The sequence below is a fragment of the Manacus candei genome, unplaced genomic scaffold, assembly GCF_025592945.1.
Source record: "Manacus candei isolate 608988 ecotype Guabito, Panama unplaced genomic scaffold, ASM2559294v1 h1tg000034l, whole genome shotgun sequence".
Taxonomy (NCBI): Eukaryota; Metazoa; Chordata; class Aves; order Passeriformes; family Pipridae; genus Manacus; species Manacus candei.
In genome coordinates this window covers 4,915,230-4,938,631 of record NW_026138082.1, presented here as the reverse complement: position 1 = coordinate 4,938,631, position 23,402 = coordinate 4,915,230, and the positions used below count along the sequence as shown (strand labels likewise).

Sequence of the window (23,402 nt, the reverse complement as noted above, 5' to 3'; positions counted from 1 at the left end):
ACATATCTGAAGGTCACAGTCATAGTTTGTATCCTGAACTCCTTTTCTACAAATTATTCTCCTCTTCTGGCTGTCAAGCTCAGTGATGTTGAATTACTTCCCGAGTAGGATATACCTTTAAGGCAGGAAATTACCTGTTTCGAATAGTTTTGTATTGATAGGAAGAAATGATAAAAAATGCCCCCTACTATAGTAGTTTAAACGTTAACCAGCATTTTTTATGCCAAACTTTACTTCTGAATTTTGGAATAATGTCTGTTTCAATAACCATAAAGCTTAGCTGGAAGCTCATTTTTGAGAGTTTGAAAAATTGTTGCTATGCTGGATGCTGTTCAAAAGACCCTCCATGGTTTTTATTCAGAGCAACTGATAAAGAATAGGAACTTTCTTATGAAGGAGAACTTCAGTTTCAACCATAATATGCCAAATATGACACACCTGTGCCTTTGATTTGTACTAGTTCTTCGATTTGAACAAATTCTTAGCTATGAATGTTATTTACTAGACAGGCATTTCCCCTAAAAATTTAGTATGTTTGTTTCATAATAACCTGTTGTTAGTGTGTTCTTCTCATATTGATGATCAGTGCCAGGGTGATCTTGTATTTTCCTCGGATGTTATGTCAACACTGGTTATCTTTGAGAAAATCCAGGAGGACTAGGCTGTGGCCAAATTACGACAGCTAGCTGACCTAATCATGCTTGCCTCTCATTCAACTCATTCAACTTAGACAACCAGCTTAAGAAGGCTCAATCTAGGAATCAAAACTGTGACTAACATCACAGTTGTTGAATCCATCATTATGTGAATTTGTCTAAATCATAACATCTGTGATTGTAGTTCTTTCCTCTGCACGCCTTAGAAAAACTCATGATAAATATACAACAGTACAAGGAACTGAAGCATTTAAATACCATGGAACTAGGGAACTTAAAGAAACAGGAGAAGATGATCAGTGAACACTACAACAAGTTCTACTGGACTTCCTTATTTACATAATATAATATCTTAATGAAAAATGACTTGCTCGTTATTATGCATTTTAAGTTTTGTGCAAAGAAAGGGTAGTGGAATCAAAGAGTTAAAGCTTCTGTATCGTATGGACTTTTTATAGAAAATGGGGATGATCTGGACAGCATGCAGAACAGGCTGAAAGATGCTGATGAGAAGAATACCAATCTCCTGAGAGCTTTGAATGAAACTTTAGGAAAGCTGTCAGCCATTCCTAATGGTAAGTTGGAAAAGTGTTGCAACACTTGACTCATCTCTGTTCTTTTGTTTCTTTTTCCATCACTTAACATCCATCTCGTCAATCTTTGCCCGTGTCCACACTATGTCTACTTTAACCATTGGCTGTTGTTATAAGATGAAGATGAGCAATGTGAGAGAGAAAACTGAACAGAAAAGTTACGTGGTATCAGTTTGAATGGTAAAAGGTACCATGCTCTACAGTTTGAAGAAGGTTTCTGAAGGAAAATAATTATGATAGCAGGATATGGTATACACTCTGAGAAAAACAGTCTTTTGTTTATATGTGAAAAGTCTTTTTATGAAGCTACTGTTTAATGAACCATTATAATTTCACCAGTGTAATTTAACCAAAGAAGCATAAGACTTACTGACTTTACAGAAAAAGCAGAGTGAAATTTTCTGGATTTTGTCTTACCTTTCTACCACACTCTCAATGTTTCCAGTCACTGTTTGGTGTTGTATATGTTTTTTAGCTCTAAAATACTTATGACTGGAACAAATTTTCCTCAATGGACTCTGAAGTGCTGTTGTGTTACAACCCACCCCTGAAGCCAGGGTAACTGAGACTGAGTGACCAGTGTTTGTACATATATATATGGCAGGTTTATTTTAGAACAATTTAGTTGCAACGGAAAGGAGGTCTGCCATCCTTTTGGTTATTAACTATAGAAATATAACAATATAAAAGTATAAAAATATCACTGGAGAAAATAAACAAGGAAAAGAGATAAAGATAAAGAAAAGCTAAGAGTAGGTAGCAGAGAGGAAAGATATCACCACCAGTGGATTCAGCAGGAGACTAGGTCCTTGCAATTTAGATGTCTGTTAGCCAAAGTGATGGTTGCAGTCTTGATCCCTCTGGGGTCAAGGAAGCCCCACACAACATAAAGTTCAAGGGGTTAATATACACTCAGGTTCAGATGGGAATACCCAGGTACCTTCCTAGGGGGGGAGTTTTACTGTGTTTGATGCAACACTGTGGATCATGTGTGGTCCTCTGGTGGAAGGCCCCAGAAATTAGTCTGAGGTCTTTGATGGTTTATGATATGACAGCTGCCCTCTCAAACCAGCATAGGTGAGCCAGTTATGCCTTATCAGAAGGGATGAGTACCTTCAGGCCTGCATGCAAATGTCCTGATACATATCCTGGGAGGGGGAGTTTTACGCCTTTGCCTGTGTAAGGAGGACATTGGCATGATAAAAAGCATTATCCCTGTCTTGAGGGATCCGCCTCTTATTGGCCTTTTCCCTTATCTGGCACAAGAAACAACTTCTTGCTAAACAAAGATCAGTTTGTTGATGATCTTCCAGTGATGGGTGTGCACCCTCACTGCACATGGGCTGTTCTTATGCAAGTCAGAGGTTTCACCCCAGGCACTCAAAAACCATCCTTCTCCCCTTCATCTGCAGGCTGCAAATGTGGTCTCAGCAAAGCACCTGCTGCTTTTGTCAGTGCCCAATTTTTTGAGTCATTAACCGTTAATATTTCAGTCTCTCACATATGCACATTTTTCATTCCATATAGACATTTTTTTCAAAAAAAAATGTAATATTCATTAAAATCCCAAAGTCCTCAGATGTTAGCTACATTGTGTTGTGATAGCAAGAGACAGGGAGTTACAGCAGTTTCATTATAATGGACAGTGAATGATAGAATGAATGTTTTAGAAAATAAGAAGATTTTAATCAATGTATTCTGCTATGACTTTTCTCTTCAAGGAATACTTTATAAACTGAAGTTATGCCTTAAGGAAAGGCTCTAAGGAAAATCTATATTCTGTCTGGTTTCTGATGGTCTAGAAGGTTCAGACTGCAAGTAAAACCTTGGCATGAAAAACAATTTACTATTCATGTTGTACATTTTTGTGGCTTTAAGATTCCAACTAACTGAAAAGTTTTGGTTTGGATTTAGTAATCCTTGGAATCAGTCATTCACAAAATAAATTGTTTAATATTTTGTCCTCACAGTATACCATTTCTTGGGTTTTGGTCACAGATATTGACATGAGTGTTTGTCTTCTTGTGCACAGATAGATGTCTCAGTCAAACAAAATGGATGTCTAAGGCCTGTTAACCTTAGGACACAGATTACTAAATATGGAACATGTAAAATAAATATGAAATATGCAATCATTAGCAATGCATTAAACTCTTGGCAGATTAGAGTTACAGGATGCCTGTTCTTGGGACAAGGACACTCATCAAAACAAGCTGATGTTTATTAAGAATGAAATTCAGAGCAAATAAATGGCATGGATAAAAAAATCCAGTAAATTAGTTGTCCGACAGGACAATAATCAATGAGGAAGGGACGAGAAATGACCCTGTGATATATCTTGTTCAAGGATTCAAGAAACCAGAGAACCAGAGAACATGACTCCGCCGTGGTTTGGTAATAGGCTGGGAGTTCACATCAGTTCCCTTGCAAGCTGTAGTGTCCACCACATTTTCTGCCTGCTCACTTCCTCACATCTATGGGAATTTAGAAAATCTCTGCTCCCTAGCCAAACACAGTCTGTGCTACTGGCCCATCATGTGCAGTATTCTCAGCCTGACAACAGCACCTGATCTGCATGATAAGTTTTAAAGCAATCCAGTTTACACAGGATCTGAATAAGTACCTACTTGAATATTTAGCTGTCTGTTTTATCATTTATCAATGGCAGAATCAAAACCATTCAACTTGAATGTTTTCACCCCGAAGACAGAACACTGGTTTCCATTTTTCAGGCAGAGAGGTGGGGCAGTATTAGACTAATTGCTTTGCTCAAGGTCACCCATGATGTCTATGGATGTATGTGATTAACTAGGGCAATGGATCCTTGGTCCCCTGATTCACAAAAATATTTGTCACAGAGTTAGATTTCTGTACTCTGTACATCAGAAGATTGAAACTCCTATTTCTAAATATCAAATATTATATCTGACTGGTTAACCAATGAGTCAACAGCAACAACAAAAATTGCATACAATTTTACTTCCTGAAAATTATTTTTCCTTTGCATACAAATGGGGCTGGAACCTTTTTTCTTCTTTGCATGCATTTGATGTCCCAAAAAAGATATAAAGGGCCAGATTCTGCAGTCAAAACTTACAAGTAATAATGTCTTGCTATGTGTGAAATAGGAAGTCTCAAATAACTATATAACACAGTTTAACTGTGTTTAACTACGTAACACAGTAGAACTTTTACCCAAGTTTATTCTTAAGATGTGTGGAAGAAACTTCTGTACTTATCACTTCATTATCCTTTTCTACCTACAGATACAGCTATAAAGGTACAGGCAGCGAAGGACAAAGCAAGACAAGCCAACAGTACTGCAAATGACATCCTGGCCCAAATTAAAGACCTCAATCAGAATCTCCTGGGCTTGAAAAACAACTACAGTAAACTTACAGATGATGTGGCCAAAACAAATGCTGTTGTGAAGGATCCTATCAAGAACAGTAAGATCTTTTTGGTTGTTTAGTGGTGGGTTTTTTTCAGTTTGTGGTTTTCATTTCATATCTCAAAATGAAACAGAGACACTCCAGAATTGCACTCATATAGCATTCTACAGTATGCTGGGATAAAAGGAATCTCTATCACTTCTATTTTCTGGACTTCTTATATATGAAAAAGGACAAACTAACAATTCTGTGATTCTGCGAAAAGAATTTTAAATCTTAATGCTAATAGTTGAAAGAAAAGCTCATGTCAGCACGATGAAAATGTAATGGATAGATTTGTTCCACAGACTACTTTTTAAAGTATTTAGGAGGTGAATAATCAAAGATTCTGACTAGCAGTTCACCACTTGATTCAAGCAAAATAGCCCACACTGTACCTGTCTTCAGTCAATCAGATAATCAGTCCTTAGAGAAATGCATGACTTCTTTCTTATACATTACTATTTTTGGTAGAGCACTGAAGATGCTTAAGAAGAAAGAAAGAAAGGAGATTCTGGAAATGGGCTTTTGTCTGCTTTTTTTTTTTCCCCACCACGGTTTCTGTTATCAAATGTGATAATTGCTTTAGCATTTTCACTTTGGTTATGATGGATAATGGATTAATTCTAAATTACAACACATTTTATGGTAGATTGTTAGACCCTATCCTACAGATTACACAATCAGGTCTGACCACAAAACCAGAGTGTCTTTAGAAAATTACAGAAGGACTAATTTCTTAGCTACCCTGGACTCCCCAACTTGTTGTCAGCTTGATGAAGCTGGGCACCTAAAAACATACAATTTAGGAGGTTTTCATTCTCATTCTATGGACAAATATCCTCTTCCAATTGATGCTGTACAATGTCCTGATTGTCCCCAGTCACCTTTATCTTGTTTGCATTGAATAGTGGTCTTAACACTTGCAAACTGTTTCATGTCAGATAAAGCTTAACTGGAAGATGTTCTCCAGAAGTACGCTTCTACCATTCTTCAATTGTTAATGGATACTCAGATTACAGAATGAGATTAAAGTAATGTAGAGTAAACCATTCCAGATGTATAAAGTGAACATGTTGGCACTCATGACTACATGCTGAAGTAGACATAGCCTCTCTTCTGTGTCAAAATTCAGGCCCTGAATTCTCATTTTGTAGATGTGCAGAGTACAAATGATAAAAAGTTTTTTATAGACTCATCTTGTCCTTTATTTTACTTTACATGTCTGTTTAGATCTTCAAAATGTTCTCTTACATTATCTTCTGTTTTTTCTCTTTTCTTTGTCTCCATATCTTGCCTGCAGAAATCTGTACGTACGTTTTTCTTGCTTGCAGCTTTTAGTGTGCATTTTCCAGTAAACGATGATTCACTGCTTACCACCAAAGCTTCTGCATGGTGCTCTATGTTTCACATTCATTGAAATAGCTAAATAGTCACTTTTTGAAAACTTTGAGATAAAGTGACTTAACTTGGCAGCTAGTTTACCTTACGTGAAACCTTGAGAAGCATCTCGAAGGTTTGGTATGAGTGTTTGGGTGATGATCCAAAAACAAGATATGCAATAATTTCTGCTTTGTCTAAGCATTATTTTTATTGCTATTACTATTATTTTCATGTAAAATACATTCTTTTGGTAAATGTGTGTTTGTCCCTTTCAATGTCATCCACAAAAGCCCACACCCTCATTCTAGCCAAGTGTTGTAATAATTAGATCTGCTTATGAATTGTCAAAAAAAGGCATTATTCACTAGCTTTGTGTTGAGAGGCAAAAAAGTAATTTGAAGCTTAAAGAAAAAAGAGGCAAAAATATCCATGTAAAATAATTAAGTGCACCTGAAAAAAAGAACATCTGCAGTTTACTGCCACTGTGTTTAAATCTGCTTTCAGTACACATACAGAATTTTAAGCTTGTGACCAGAATGAAGCTTTTTCTATTTGTGCCCATTATAATTAATTCAAGAATTAATTTCAAATTCATTTTAACACTGTTTCAGAAATTACTAATCGAAACTAACCAGTTTTTGTTAATCTAGCATATTTCTTTAAAATTGGAGTTTAAAAAAAAAGAGGAAAGCAAATATTTCATTCATAAATGTATTTCACTACAGGAAATGTTCTCCATTAGTATCATCCTGACCTGAAGCATAGTTACATCTTCAAAATCCTGCTTTAACTCATGTTTTTGCTACTTTTGCTGTTTTAACTTGATTCTAAATATTCTGAAATTATCTTATTCTGTTCAAGTAGCTTCCTGGTCTATGTGTACCTCATAGTAGCATATACTGTCATCTGAGCATTGTGTATGCAGAATTTTCTTGGATTTTATTTTTGCAATGTCTAATTACTCTCTGCCACTATTCTCTAAAACTCTGCCTTGTTCTTTCTTATGAAGTTGCTGATGCAGATTCCAGTATTAAAACCCTAGAAAAGGAAGCAGATCGCCTGTTAGATAAAATCAAGCCAATCAAAGAACTTCAGGATAACTTAGGGAAAAACATTTCTCAAATAAAAGAGCTGATAAACCAAGCTCGGAAGCAAGCCAATTCGGTAAGTCCTCTTTCTCAAAAAAATGACCTTTTGAATATTGATGGGATTTTATTTTCCACTTTTTTATTTCTTTTCCATAGTGTAAACCTTTCCTAATTCTAAACAGAGTAAAGAGAGAAAATAATGGAGTATAATTTCTCAGATAAAAAGAGAATATTCTGATAATTTTCATTCTGTGTCGTTTCTTCATTTCAACCCTGCACTTGTTAAATTAATAACATCTGTAGGAATGTATCTGAAAAGGTTATTATTTAAGTATTGTAGATGATAGTACAACAGAAAGGTCACAATATAATTGGTTTTTTGTGAAAACAAAAATGTATTTTTTTGTTTCAGCAATTATATTAAGCCCTAGATTTCATTTCATAGAACTTACATTACTCAAGAATGACACCAACTCAAATTCATTGAAATTGCTGAGTATATTTGTTTTTCCCATATTTTTGATTTTTCTTTGTCCAGTAGCAGCGTTGAGGACTCAAAATGGTCTCTTGTCCATTTGGGGAGTTTGGAGTCCACCTCCCTGACTCAGTAATGCTATCAACTTGAGGATCAGCTGGTTAATAGTGAGGTTATTCAGCTTGTGACCAAAATAACAAAGGGAAAAAAATCTTGAAGATGGTACTTAAGAAATCTTCCTCAAAAATGTTTGAAAAATAGTGGAAAAAAGCAATCTACAGGGTACTAGGACACTGTGAAAGAAGTGCATTCCATATACTTGATGAAATTTGCACAGAGTAGAAAGATAGGCTACAGTAATGGTATGTTTTACTAAAGGCTTTGAAGTAATTAACTGCTCAGCATTTCTGTGATAGGGAAATTGTGAATTTGGTCCTCTAATGGATCTCCTTTTTACCAAAGTTTGCCCTAAGCATAAGATGATACTATTATGTGCATTTCCTCTAATGCATAAACATGTCTAGCTGGGATTGAAATACCATTGTACTGTCATTATGTCTGTGCTGGCATTATGAAAGCAAACAGTAAAGTGTTTTTATCTGTGCTCAGAGCCTGAGGAAACTAGTACATGTATCCAAATGCATATACCACTCAGCTGTGAAAATAAAACTTAGTTATGAATGCCAACTCCATTATGGACTATGTAAAAGCAGTGATAGACACAACTGTTGGTTTAAAAATAATAGTGAAAAAGTGTCTTAAATTGGCATAATCAAAGATATTACAAGAGAAAAATAGATCATTCTGACTACCCAATAGCAATATACTGTGATTCCTTTAGGAATGCTGTTTATTTTCCTTTCTGTATATTCCACTTACAGACTGTCTGTACTGCTAGAATTCCACTGCTGCTTGCATTAGACCATTATATCTTCTAGCTATTTTTAGTCTATACAGTTTGTTCTTTCAAATCTGAATGCCAGAAAAGGCTTTTATTTCCTGTTAATAAACAATTCCAGAAAGAAAATTCCATTTCTACCTCCTCTGCATACCCAAGCAACTCCTTGGTACATGTAACAAAAAAATGTGAAGAAAAAAAAGTATATTTTTCTAATTAGTTGGAAGCATCCATAGTTAATTCTGGAATAATAAGCAGTGAACTGAATTCTTTCCGCTATGCTTCTTTTTTGAAGATCAAAGTGTCCGTGTCCTCTGGAGGCAATTGTATTCGCACATACAGACCAGAAATAAAGAAGGGAACATACAACACCGTCATTGTCAATGTGAAGACTGTAGTTGCTGACAATCTGCTTTTTTACCTTGGAAGTGCCAAGTTTGTGAGTCTGTCTCCTGCTTTTCATGTCAGAGTTGCTCGATCGGATCAGACTACTGACAAATATAGAGGATGAGAAAGGCTTTTTTTTTCTCACAGAGGCTTCAAGGCAGTAGTAGAGGGTCTAAGATAATCTAGACATATACTGTCTTTGGTATTAATATAGAAACTTCTAATATATGACCAGCAAATTTTTAACATATATCTTTATTTTAACTAAATATGAAATAGCAGGCTCGTACATGAACTACATTAGAGCTTTAAAATTCTTGGTGTAACTAGAGTAATTTTGGAATTGGTTGTGCATTTTCCCTTGGGAACGATGTAGCTAATCACATTGCATCTGTCAAAGCTTCTACTTATTGTCATTTTAAGTCGACTACAATTTCAAGCATAGCAATGGTGACTGATTCAGTTTCCCATGAGGCCTGTAGGAGGTAAACTTCTAGAATAACCAAAAATAATTCAGTAAGTGGAAAAAGTATTCTATTACCAACATTTTAAACTATGTATTTTATTTACCTAATACAAAATGAAAAGGCTAGATGTCATCATGTATCCCAACATCTTTCTGCCATTCAGGGGATATTTCAACAATATTTTTCCGAGTTTAATCCCTCTCTCAAGGGGTAAAATATTAACATTTGTATAAGTCTGGCAGTCATTTACTCACCTCTCTCATCACTGAGAGAAATCATTTGCCATGTTTGCCTTAAGATTCCTTGTTTGAACCAATGAAAGGAGGAAAAAGAGAATCATTTTAGATCACTGTGAGAATTAATGTTCATACTCTAGTGTCTATATCTGGGCTTCTCATGCCTCATTAGACCTGAAATGTGAAGGTTTCTGGAAAACTTCCTTAATTAAAGTATGAGATTGCTTTTTGTATTTTACATGTAGACTGACTTCTTGGCCATAGAGATGCGCAAAGGCAAGGTGAGCTTCCTGTGGGATGTAGGATCTGGAGTTGGACGAGTTGAATATCCAGATTTGACGATTGATGATGGGTTTTGGTACCGTATTGAAGCCTCCAGGTAAGTATATATTTCATTTCCAAGATTTTAGAAAAAATGACTAATATGAGAAATTCTAGTTTGGTTTAATGAAAGCTTTTGAACCTACATCCATTAGTACCAAAAGTGTATACACTACAATTACTTTTGAAATGTGAATTGTTCTGTGTCAAGAATTCATTTTAATCATATAGTTCCCCTCTAGCATCAAGAATCTATGACTGATTATATTCCCTTCTATTTACCTGTCACTCTATCGATTCTCTTCTTCGACCAGCTTCCTTTTAAAATTGGTTACAGGTTTTTGGCACTCAAATGGATAACTACTATACCTTTCTCCTTGAGTTTTAAAGAGGAGCATCTTTTCTGAATTTGTGGTCTTGAGACAGTACTGCAAATGAGTGGTCTGTCATACAGCAGTATCTTGATTCTCAACTCAAAATGCTGTTTCCATAGGCAAAATGTCTTATCGAACTGGAGATATTTAAAACAGATAGAGTTTATGAAAATTAGAGAAGGAAATATTCTGGAAAGATAAAATACATTTTGTAGTTTGAGATCCATTGTTTAATGCTTTTGAACTTTAGAAATATAGATACATAAATATTCAAATTCCAAATTTGTTAGCTGAAGCTTATATTTTCCACTCAACCAAACATATGACATATGGTGTAGTAATTACAGCATAAGGATTGCATAACTTTATAGCCTTTATCTTAAACAGATCTCACTAATTTAGATAACATCATCTGTATTGTAATTTGATAGAAAGCTGAGTAATTTCTCCTGCATCATTACAGTTAATTTCACAGAATACTAAGCATAGCACAGACAATATAGTCAGAAAATGAGAGAATGAAGGAGAAAAAAACCAAAGCACTCTAATTTTGGTTACATGCATAGCTCTCAGAGGAGGAAATGGCATCCAGTTTAAATAATTTAGTGAAATCACAGAAATCAGGCATTCCGAGCAGAGAATTAAATAAAATTATGGCACCATCTCCAGAAGCTGGCTTAATGAAACCTTATTGCTAGGAAAATACAAACTGGGGTACAATACAAATTGTTGAAATCTTCACCAGTTCATATTATGCATACTAAAGCAGCTTCATGACACAGTAATGCCAGGCTTTCATTTACAAGAAAGCTGCTTCAGCAGAATATGGAGCCAGGACATGGTATAAAATTCACGCATGCTACAAAAGCCCATTACCTATTAGCTGGTTGTTCCGGATATATAGGGTGTGCTTGCCATTAGTTTTGAATAAAGTGCTGGATCAGCTATTTAGAACGATTACAGCTGCACAAATCAAAAGTACATAGCAGTGTTTGGGAGAATTACACTGCAGAGGCATTAGTTGGATTTGTGGGATTAAGATGATGAGCTTGGAACTGATTTTGCATTCTTAAGGCAGACTTCAAAAAATGTACCCTATAGAAGAGTCTTCAACTTTGAATATTTTAGTCCATTTGGTAGCTTTTCTCTAACACCCTTCATAAGCCGTTGAAGAGTTTTACTCATTTCTTTGCCTCACACGTTTTCTCTTAATTTCTGCTCAGTTCCAGCCACAGACTTTTTCAGCCTGACATAACCACCTGAATAGCTGGAGCAGGGCATGTGTTTAGAATGTGGACATAAGATGAAATTTTGGCCTTGCTGAATTTTGCCATAGTTTTCAGTGGTGGCAAGCATTAACAATAATAATGATATGGTGTTAAACTCACCATGGGTTGATAAGAGTTCTTAATCAAGGATCCCAAAGGGACTTGAACAAAAAAGACATGTGGTGGCACAGAAGTTGGGAAATTCTTAAGGTCACTTAGCATTCTGAATGAAATCTAAATATGAAAAATCTGACTGTTGAGTAATGTTCAGAGGTGTTCAGTTGACGCCTGCACCAAAATTTCCAGTTATTTAAGGCTAAATTGATAATAACTGCATCTGTTTTCCAGGGACACTTTTAATTTTCATCACCTTTTCATTTAAAGCACACTGATCCTTTGCATTTTATTGTATATGCAGAGGTTAGAAAGGAAATATTTTGAATTCTTTTTAATGGAATTGAAGTAAAATTTATTTAGTCCTATAGGAATAAATAAAGGAATTCCCTATACTTTGTTGGTACAGGAGTCTAACAAATGTCACTTACAGAGTTACCTGCTTACAGAGGCAAATCTAATTGGCATCAAGAACTGCAATCAATCAAAGTTTCAATTAACAAAGGAAAATCTGGCATAACAGTATGTGACAAAATAATTTAAAGGAGATTTACAACATGCAGATAATGTCATTTTTGTGAGACAGTCAAATGGATGAGAGAATATTTTTGAGACTCACTAGATCAGTAAAGCAATGTCACTTCAATTCAGCAGGCCTCAATTAGGAGCAGAACCTGATTAGTTTTGATTTTAATCGACTGTAATTTAAGTATTACCATTGTTTTGATTGTTTATGACAGAGTTTAAGCAGTGCCCTTCCTTTGAGGACAAAGGATGCTTGAATCACAAGTTCACTTTAGACACATCCAGTGTAGCTCAGCAAGAATTCAGTCTTAAACTACTGTAGCATTTCTAAGCCATGTTTTTCAGTGAAGTTTTTCTGTGCTTTCAAGGGGTCAGGGAGCAGAGGTTTCTACATGGTGTTTTGTAATCTAATGTTGATTACTTGCAAAAGTCATCTCATTTACCTCATGCATCTCCTAAAGAGCAAACACTGCTTGTATGATATTACATAATTTTTTCATGGAATCATAGAATATGCTGAGCTGGAAGGGACCCGCAAGGATCATGAAGTCACCCCAAGAATCACTCTGTGCCTGAGAGCATTGCCCAAATGCTTCTTGAACTTAGACAGGCTTGTTTCTGTGACCACTTCTGTGGAGAACCTGTTCCAGTGCTCAACTACCCTCTGGGTAAAAAAACTTTTCCCTGATATCTAACCTAAACCTCCCCCGACTCAGCTTCATGCCATTTCCTCGAGTTCTGTCACTGGTCACAAGAGTGAAGAGATTGCTACTTGCCCCTCTGCTTCCCCTCATGAGGATGTTGAAGACTGCAATGAGATCTTCCCTCAGTCTCCTCTTCTCCAGGCTGAACAGACCAAGTGACCTCAGCTGCTCCTCCTACGCCTTCCCCTCCAGACCCTTCACCATCCTTGTGGCCCTTCTTTGGCTGGTCTCCAATAGCTTAATGTCTTTTTTATAATGTGGTGCCCAAAACTGTACACAATGTTCAAGGTGAGGCCACACCAGAGCAGAGTAGAGTAGGACAAACTCCTCCTTCCACCAGCTGGCTGTGCTTTCCCTGTCCCCAGGACACAGTTGGCTCTCCTGGCTGCCAGGGCACTGCTGACTTATATTCAACTTGCTGTTGACCAGGACTCTCAGGTCCCTTTCCACAGTGCTGCTCTCCAGCCTCTTGTTCCCCAGTCGGTACACACAACCAGGAGTGCCCCATCCCAGGTGCAGAAACTTGCCCTTGTTAGACTTCATACAGTTGGCAATTGCCCATTTCTGATTTTTTAAGGTCTCTGTTCAGGGCCTCCCTGCTCTTGAGGGAGTCAACAGCTCCTCCCAATTTAGTGCCCTAATCAGTGCCTTTTTGCATGTCAGCCACACAGTGCTGGTACATCTTCTGTAATCCTCCAGTTTTACAGAACTGACTATCACTAGAACAATATCTTCTAACCTGATGACTTGTCATGCACAGGATAGAAATGTCTTTTTGCTGTCAAGTTAGCCAGGATCTTCCTTTAAGCTCCATTGTCCTCCATAAATAAGAGAGAATTATTTATGGCAGAGACTCCATTGTTAGCATTTCAGTCTGTTTGAAGATGAAAGACATGCATACTATTTGTGAATTATTAGACACCCTAAAATGTGTCAGTCTGCTCAGTGACTTTTGCATTATTGCACTTGAATGTTTTTAAACTGGAATCCTGATTTCAGCACAATATAGACTGGAACTTTCAGAAAGTTACTTGCCAGTAACTTTCAGAAAGCATCAGATTTTCACAGTTTTAAAAAGGTTTTTAGTAACTTTGTCTTTTGACAGTTATTACATTGAAAACTTTTATCCTTTAAAGGGCTTCACATCAATAAACCTTCTGTAATAAACCAGTTGCAACTTAGACGCACACAAGGCCATGGGAATGGGATTCACCCAAGACAACTGAGGGAGCTGGCAGAAGATCTCACCAGGCCACTTTCAATCATTTACCAGAAGTCCTGTTCAACTGGGGACATCCCAGGTGACTGAAAGTTGGTAAATGTGATACCCATCTATAAGAAGGGTCAGAAAGAGGATTCAGGGGATGACAGGGCTGTCAGTCTGACCTTGGTGCCAGGGAAGGTCTTAGAGCAGATCATCTTGAGAGCAATCACACGACACGCACAGGACAACCAGGGGATCAGGCCCAGCCAGCGTGGGTCTACAAAAGGCAGGTCCTGCTTGACCAACCTGATCTCCTTCTATGAAAAGGTGACCCGCTTAGTGGATAAGGGAAAAGCTATGGATGTTGTCCACCTAGACTTGAGCAAAGCCTTCAACACCGTTTCCCACAATGTTCTCCTGGAGAAACTGGCTGCTCAGGGCTTGGGTAGGTGCACTGTTTGCTGGTTCAAAAACTGTGTGGATGGCTGAGTCCAGAGACTGATGGTGAATGGAGTTACATCCAGCTGATGGCTGGTCACAAGTGGTGATCCCCATGGTCACTGTTGGAGTCAGTTCTATTTAACATCTTCATCAACGACCTGGACAAGGGGATCACAGCCACCCTCAGTCAGTTTTTAGATAACACCAATTTGGGTGGGAGTGTTGATCTGCTGGAGGGCAGGAAGGTGCTGCAGAGGGATCTGGACAGGCTGGATTGATGGGCTGAGTCCAACTGTATGAGGCCAAGTGCCTGGTCCTGCACTACAGGCTGGGGGCAGAGTGGCTGGAAAGCTACCCCTTGGAGGAGGACCTGGGGATGCTGGTCAGCAATGGTTGAACATGAGCCAGCAGTGTGCCCACATGGCCAAGAAGGCCAATGACATCCTGACCTTTATCAGCAATAGTGTGACCAGGAGGATAATCAAAGTGATCATCCCCCTGTACTCAGCACTGCTGAGGCCACATCTCGAATCCCGTTTTCCATTCTGGGCCCCTCACTACAGGAAAGACATTGAGATGCTGGAGTGTGTCCAGAGAAGGGCAATGGAGCTGAGAAAGGGTCTGGAACATAAGTTCTGTGAGGAGCGCTGAGGGAGCTGGGATTGTTTAGCCTAGAGAAAAGGAGGCTTGGAGGAGATCTTATCACTCTCTATTCTAAATCAAGGAATTCCCTAAATACAGGATGTCAGTGTCTTCATTTAGCTTATTCAATAGCCTAAGTTCTGTAGTTTTCCTTGCTGTGCTCTACATGTAAGCACTTCTTGAAGTAAAGATTTATTTAACTTTTAGTTTGCTTCTTATTTCAACATTCCAAGCCAGTCATGTTAGTTTTGGATTTGTTTTTTTGTTTTCTAATTAGGCAAAAAGGAATTTTGCATCTTTGCATGCAACAAAGTTCAGGATTTTAGAAAATCAAAGGAATTTTTTTTTACCTTTCTGGTTGGGACTTGGCAGTATCTTGATGGGATGGGCATGTAACTTTTTATCTAGAAAAGCTATATATGGAATTCTTTTGGTGAATTTTATAAACTATATTTAATTGTATTTCTTTCTTTCCTTAGAAACTTTTTTCACAAATATAGATATAAATTTTTTTTCTGAGAAAAATCACCATTTTGTCTAGCTTGAGAATAGGCACTGATTAATTTTTAGAGTCTAATCAGGTAGCCAGTAAAATATCACATGTAATCTAAAAAAATTGATAGTCATCTTGATAGGTATACACTCTTTGTAAGCTGTTATGGAAAAAAAGAGAGTTTTGTTTTAAATGGTGCTTTTCTACATTAAGTATGAAACGTGTAAGTTAGCAAAGTCCCAATGGTATCCATGCTGTGTGTTTCAGTGCTAGTTACATTTCAAGACCTGACATACATGTTAGGAATTTCCAAATCAACATGACAGTCATCATGGGAAATCCAGCATCCTATTAAAAATGAGATAAAGTAGCAATTTCCAAAGTTATCTGTAAATCCACAATATTTGATGACCCTCTGCCTCATCTCCCCACTATACCTTTACCACATTACTAAACATACTAAATACTTCATGACAAGATTTAGGTCGTATTCCACGCTTATTTCTACAATCGTATTATGGCCCCATAAATTATGTGTGTTGATTATGATCCATCTGTTTGGGACAAAACACTCATTTAAAGTGTGACTAAAAGTACCTAATAGCTTACTTCTGTTAAGTAGTCACCTTTCTGTGAAAAGCTACTATCCATACTGCTGTAAGCTAAAGTAATATTAAGCAATTTATTGCAAAGGATTCAAAATTATTCAAGTTTCCTTTGAAATACCTTTCTATATATCTGAAAGACTAGGAGGAATCATCTTTCCACAGTATATTCCTTCTGTTGTAAATACATGTCAGCAAACTCTTTCTGTGCCAGTTACTACATTAATATAACCTAAGAAGTAGAAAACAAACTGATTCAGAAACTGTTAACAAATGGCAAAGTCTGTGCTTGCTGTTGTTACCATCAGTATTTGATGTGATTCATAGACGACTGTGCAGAAACGTTCTTAATTGTAATGGGTTTTGTGCCTATTTGATAAGCAACCAGAGAGCTCCACTGCAAAAAATGCAAACTCTGTACATCACAGTGAAGGAAACTGAAGCACTTTATCACATGATCATTCATTTCAATTCAAATATAATCTAATAAACCTCATGAAATTCAGAAATTTCATTTGGAACCTTACCTGCAACATTTGTTATGTCAAGAAACAACTACTTTACACTAATTTCATCACAGTAATTAAAAAAATGCAATTTCTTTTTTTTAGTCAAGCTCCATGTGTATAGTGAATTTTGTTCAAAAAGGACATTCAGGTGAGAAAAAAGTCTGGTTCTGTAATCATGTCTTTAACTTATGCAGGCATATTAGTCTGCTCATTTGTATCAAAATGGAGTATAATCAGATCACTAATTCATGCCTCTGTTAAAAGATACCATATAAAATGGACTTTTCCTATGTTTGGTGTAACTACTGACTTTTTATGCTTATATTATTGTTTTTAAATCTCTAGGACTGGGAAAAATGGCACAATATCAGTGCGAGCTCTGGATGGTCCTAAAGCCAGCATTGTGCCAGCCACATTCAGTGCTGTCTCTCCACCTGGATATACCATTCTGGATGTAGATGTCAATGCCGTGCTGTTTGTTGGTGGTTTAACTGAAAAAATTAAGGTAATGTCTTGTCTGGTAATAGTGTATTAACTGGCTGCTTATATGGACAAGTTTTGTTATTGCTTAAAATAGAAATAGTAAATTTTAATATGCTGACATCATTGTAGTAGGTGCTTTAATAGCAAGTAGTACACCTGCACTCTAGAAAGATTTTTGGGATTTGCATACACCTAGGTGCACAGACCTGAGATTTCACTGCCCATGCTGCTAACTTCTAATCAGAGGTCCTATGGCTGGCTGTATTAATGCAGAGTTTAGCTCAAGCAACTAATTCCTGCTGGTTAGCTTGATGCTTTACCTTGAACATACTGCTGCTCTGACAGGCTTTCAGTATCATTGTGACAGGAACTCATTTCTGTTTCCATACATTTCTGGTCTTCTAACAATATAACAACATATTTTCCTTTGCATTCAGGTTTTTTTCTTCATCATATATCCATCATATCACTTTCTCCTTTGCAGTCTACTTCTGGTATTTCTGCTTTATTTTCTTAATTTTTATTCCAATTTCCTCCCTTGTACTACCCTTCTTTTTAACTGCTACCTGCATCAGACCCTTGATCTATTTTCTCTTGGTTTTGCCTGTTCATTCTTCTGGTGACTTCTTCTACATTGTTAAATTTAAAGGGAGTGAATAGAAGTGAATAGAAGATTTATACCAAATAGAATGTATGGAAATCTTTAAAAAAAATGTTCTCCAATAAAAGCTAACTAGCACTTATTTTCCAGTGGCTTTCATTACAAAACAATTTAAATTGACTATTTTTTTCCTGGTCAATATTTTACCATTAAAAAAAAGCTAAAATTTAGACTTTCTCTAAGAGTGAACTCAAAGAATTTTTTTTACTCTAAAATTTGTATCTGTCCTCAAGAGTTAAAATAACACCATATACAAAAATTTGAAATGAAAACCCCTGATGTCAGAACAACTGTTTTCAACCTCAGTAAGTTCTCCAAGTATTTTTTATCCTAGTCAGGAAAAGCCTCCTGAATTCTTTTTTCTTCCAGGTAAATAAGGACAAGGGGAGAGGTAGGAAAGCAGTCTATTGTAAGTTTGATATGACTAGTATATTTGCAATTTAGGGTTTTAAACACTATCAGATTTATTTTGTTCAAATGCAGTGTGTGAATTAAAAGATAAATTATAACGTCATGGTTTTGGGAATTTCTGTCATCATGTGGTACAGTTGTCAGGCTTAAAAAATTAAGACCTTAACTGAGACTTTTCTAAAACTATAAAGCTTTGTGGACATTTAATCAAGATCACCGATACATCTTAAATCTTTGAATCTGCTTTTTCATATTATTGGGATTTGGAGTGCTTTAGATTTGTCCTGTGGTTTTGTCCACATCCCTTTTTACGTGCATCTTTGCAGTGTTTTCAATAAGAAGGTTCATTTTCAGTTTTTACAGACATCTTTCATCTGACTTGAGTAGATGACTATGATACTTAGTTATCATGGATTTCTCAAAACTGACGTTAAGTTCATACTTGTTGTTAATCAAAACCTTTCCAATTACCCTGGGAAATATCAATAGCACAATAATTTTTTTAAGTCATACTTTTCTTTGAGTATTTTCAAATTGCACTTCATGTTCTCTTGCAAGATCTTAATATTTGTAATTGCTGTATGTAAAGCAGCAGGTGCTTGTCTACCTCAAATAGCTAAGTGTATAGATTTTTAATCAGCTCATACTGACGAAGTGAAATTTAAATGAAACAAGGTATTTTTAGAAAGAGAATTTTGATCTGAGTACTCTGTGTGCTGTCAAATATTACTACCTTCATTATGGTACCATGTTATGATCTCATAAGCACGTGTGTGCGTGACCCTAGCTTAATGAGTTCTGATGTGACATGGGGTTTAATTGCTTTGCTACCTGCACTTTTTTCTGTATCCAAAGTTCAGCATGAACTTTACAGGTGTAACAGTTGAGTTCACACTTAGTCTTTTAGCTTGGACAGTCTGCTCCATTTCTAGGGTTTTGAGCATTAAGTAGAATTTCTATTGTGGCTGCTGTTAAGTTTGTAAATTGGTGCCAGTGGCTGAAAAATTCTGGCCCCGTAGTTCTCTTTTGGAATCAGGAGAACCGTGTCTATTGGACTGTGTGGATCCGATGACCTGGCACAAGAATTCCAGGTTTTGGTTGACACTGACACTCAATGCACGTTAATGCCATCAGGACATGTGGGACCAGAGACTATTTCCATTTCTGGGGCGACCGGAGGGTCTCAAGAGTTGACTGTGTTGGAAGCTGAGGTGAGCTTGACCAGGAAAGACTGGCAGAAACACCCCATTGTGGCTGGTCCAGATGCCCCATGTATCCTGGGCATTGACTACCTCAGGAACGGGTATTTCAAAGACCCAAAGGGACATAGGTGGGCTTTTGGAACAGCTGGTGTGGAGACAGAGGCAGCTAAGCAATTGAATTTGTTACTGGGCCACTCAGAGAACCCTTCTGCTGTGGGATTGTTGAAGGCTGAGGAACAACAAGTGCCAATTGCCACTTCAACTGAGCATCGTTGGCAGTACGGAACAAAGCGAGACTCTGTGATCCCTGTTCATAAGATGATTTGTGAGCTGGAGAGCCAAGGATTGGTAGCAAGACCAACTCACCCTTCAACAGCCCCAGCTGGCCTGTGCGTAAGTCTGATGGAGAATGGAGACTGACTGTGGACTATCGTGGCCTGAATGAAGCCACCCCACCGCTGAGTGCCACCGTTTCAGACATGTTGGAGCCCCAGTGCTAGCTGGAGTCCAAGGCAGCGAGGTGGTATGCCACTATTGACATTGCCAATGCGTTCTTCTCCATCCCCTTAGCAGCAGAGTGCAGGCCGCAGTTTGCTTTCACGTGGAGGGGCGTGCAGTACACTTGGAACTGACTGCCCCAGGGGTGGAAACACAGCCCCACCATCTGCCACGGACTCACCCACACTACACTAGAGAATGGTGAGGTTCCAGAACACCTGCAGTACATTGATGACATCATCATATGGGGGGACACAGCAGAGGAGGTTTTTGAGAGAGAAAATCCTCTAGATTCTCCTGGGAACTGGTTTTGCCATCAAAAAGAGTAAGGTCAAGGGACCTGCCCGAGAGATCCAGTTCCCGGGGGTCAAGTAGCAAGATGGACATCATCAGATCCCGACAGAAGTCATCGATAAGGTCATAGCAGTGGCCCCACCGACCAGCAAGAAGGAAACACAAGCTTTTCTGGGTGCCATAGGTTTCTGGAGAATGCACAACCCTGAGTACAGCCAAATCATAAGCTCTCTCTATCTGATAACCCTCAAGAAGAATGATTTCCACTGGGGCCTCGAACAGCAGCAAGCATTTGAACAGATTAAGCAGGAGATTGCCCACGCTGTAGCCCTTAGGCCAGCCAGGACAGGACCAGATGTGAAGAATGTACTCTATTCTGCAGCCGGGGATAATGGTTATTACTTTGCTTATTGTATTGTGAGCAAGATTCCTCATAGTCCTTTCTGTGAAGTCTTAAATGAAAACCCAGATAGACCTTGAACAGGTGAGAGCAGGCAGCTCTTTGAATAGCCAGGAAAACTGATGGTGGAAACCAGAACAGCTCCTTGTTCTCCGGGATTTGTTCTGCCTAGGCCTTCCCCAGAGTCTCAAATCTATATCATCTTTTTTTTTTTTTTCACATTTTCACTGATCAGTTGTTCTATAGGAGGGCTTCTAAGATTAGATACTACTCTTGATATTCAAAATATTAAGAAGCATCTTATGGTATTTGTGATTTTCATACCAGTTATGTTTTCAGACACAGCAGATCACTTTGAATTGCATTCTAAGGAGGTTTTTGTTTTCTGTTGCAGAAGTCAGATGCTGTAAGAGTCACCACCTTCACTGGCTGCATGGGTGAAACCTTTCTAGACAGCAAACCCATAGGACTCTGGAATTTCAGGGATATTGAAGGTGACTGCAAAGGGTGTGCTGTCAGGTAGGTAAAGCATTGTTTTTCATCTTCTTTAGGAACCTGTCATTACATTTGGTGGTAAGTATCAGGAATTTCCACAGCAGCCAACAAGGTCCAGTCTGTATGCAACAGAAGTTAGGCTGCAATTACATCAAATGTGGTCAATGTGTTATCAGAAGTAAGACTGATGGTGTAAGACTGGTGTAGCAGTGCTGCGATGGAAAGATTTCTCACAACCAATAACCAGGATTAGTCAAAGCATGAGAGAGCATGAGAGCCATAGTGGGATTGAGTCTGGCTCATAGACAGCTGTGTTGTGGGTGCCTGCACCTCTTACACAGCATGAAGCAGAGTCAGGTACCTCAAGATGACTTTCACAGTGTAGAAAGCAGAGACCCCCACAACAGAAAGGTGTTTCCATTCTCAGAATAGGATGGGAAATCCCGTTCCTGTCTGTGACCTTGTAGTTGCAAGTAGGGTAAATGACCCATCCAGACAGGACCAAGTTTCACATATATAGGCTCAGAACTCTGTGAATTTTAAAACAAGCTAATTCCTTTCCAGATGCAGCCTTGTCCTCAGAGAGCTGCGATCTTCATTCCCCTTTCTGACCAAACTTGTCTCAAACACTTTGCTGTGTCATGTCTCAGCTTCAAAAGCTGAGGACCCTTATACAGAGGTACCACCTGATACTACAGCACAATCCAGGCCTGGGAATGATCATGTAAAAAGGACAGACTCCACGTCTCTCACATATTCACAGTGACCCTCTGCATGAAATCAGTTCTATTCTCTTAAATGTTCCTGTTTGTAGTGAATTTGGCAGTCTTAATGTTAGGTAAAATAGTTGTAGCCCCAGTCAGGAAAGAGTAGGCAATTTTTCAAACTAGCAGCCTAATTTTACGTCCTGCTAAGGCTTAGCCCTTCGAAAGTGTTGGAAATTCCAGTCATGAACTGAAACAATTTTGGAAGTACCAGAGAACTTCCTTGACTATAACTGTAGTAATAGTGTAGGTCTGCTTGCTTGGAGTGGGAGTGGTCGAGAGAGATTAAAAAAAGAATAGTAGATTGAAGATTTGTAGAAAACTGAATTACAAGCTTCCTTTTACCTTAACCCATTGTTCCAGTACCAGAAAGAGTCCTATTCTCCTGCAAAGTGTAGTTGCAAAACTGTTAAGTGCATCTATGGAAGGTGAGAGGACTACATTCAAGACCCTTGCATGTGTTCCAAGATAAATGGGAAACATGCTCCTGGCCAATATTTCACATGTAGGTCCTGTGTTCAAATTCAGTTATGTTTGTGATTAAATCAAAAGCTTGCTGTCTTGCAGCTGTCTGATCTGTGTGACAGAAATGGACAAAAAGTCTATCATAAAATCATACCAACCAAATTCAAGGCCTGATCTTTCCTGTTTTGTAATTTCAGGAATGTCAAAAATTATGAAGGAATTGATTGTGAGGTTTGTAAATTGTGGGTAAATAGAGAATCACAGTTTCCAGGGTTTTAATTCTTGGACCCTCCAGAAGTTGTAAAATCAGTAAGAATAATGAAACCAAGATTTATTAGAAGATGAAAGAGTACTTAATGCTATTTTACATTGAGGAATGCAAAATGAGTCATTACAGACCCTGAGATAGATGTATGTGACATATTCCTCTTCCATCTTCCTCACAGATGCGTTTTTTTGTTGGACAGCTGATGAGCTGACCTTACAGCTTTACTTGTCAGAACAGAGGTCTGATATGAAATCAAACCAAGTTCAGGAAGGCTCCCAAGAGGTGTCCCCACACTCCCCTAGCCCCCCACTTTTTCTTTTAACCTCACAAGGCGAAGGAAAATGGTTGGTTTTGCCCCTTTTCAGCCCACAGGTGGCAGATGGTGAAGGGACGGTCCAGTTTGATGGTGACAGCTATGCCATGGTGAGCCGCCCAATCCGCTGGAACCCCAATATTTCCACAGTCATGTTCAAATTCAGGACCTTCTCATCAAATGCCCTGCTGATGTATCTTGCTACTGATGACTTGGTAAGAACAATCAGCTAACCTGTATACTCCTTACAGGTTTCATGCCGTCTTTGCAGTGGCTGAATTAATCAGATTATGAAAACAATTAGTAATTTAATGTATCACTGTCTTGGTATGAT

At 38.0% G+C, this 23,402-nt stretch overlaps 1 protein-coding gene across 4 annotated transcripts in view; it reads left to right on the top strand.

The window, feature by feature from the left end:
• Positions 1–23,402, top strand: part of LAMA2 (laminin subunit alpha 2) — a 357,383-nt gene that overhangs the window by 301,472 nt on the left and 32,509 nt on the right. For all 4 annotated transcript variants that reach the window (XM_051792082.1, XM_051792081.1, XM_051792084.1 and 1 more), the window contains 8 exons: positions 1,115–1,231; positions 4,516–4,698; positions 7,073–7,227; positions 8,820–8,963; positions 9,860–9,993; positions 17,160–17,319; positions 21,158–21,282; positions 23,121–23,283. In XM_051792082.1, the coding sequence (XP_051648042.1) occupies positions 1,115–1,231; positions 4,516–4,698; positions 7,073–7,227; positions 8,820–8,963; positions 9,860–9,993; positions 17,160–17,319; positions 21,158–21,282; positions 23,121–23,283 (1,181 nt within the window). The remainder of the gene's footprint in view (positions 1–1,114; positions 1,232–4,515; positions 4,699–7,072; positions 7,228–8,819; positions 8,964–9,859; positions 9,994–17,159; positions 17,320–21,157; positions 21,283–23,120; positions 23,284–23,402) is intronic.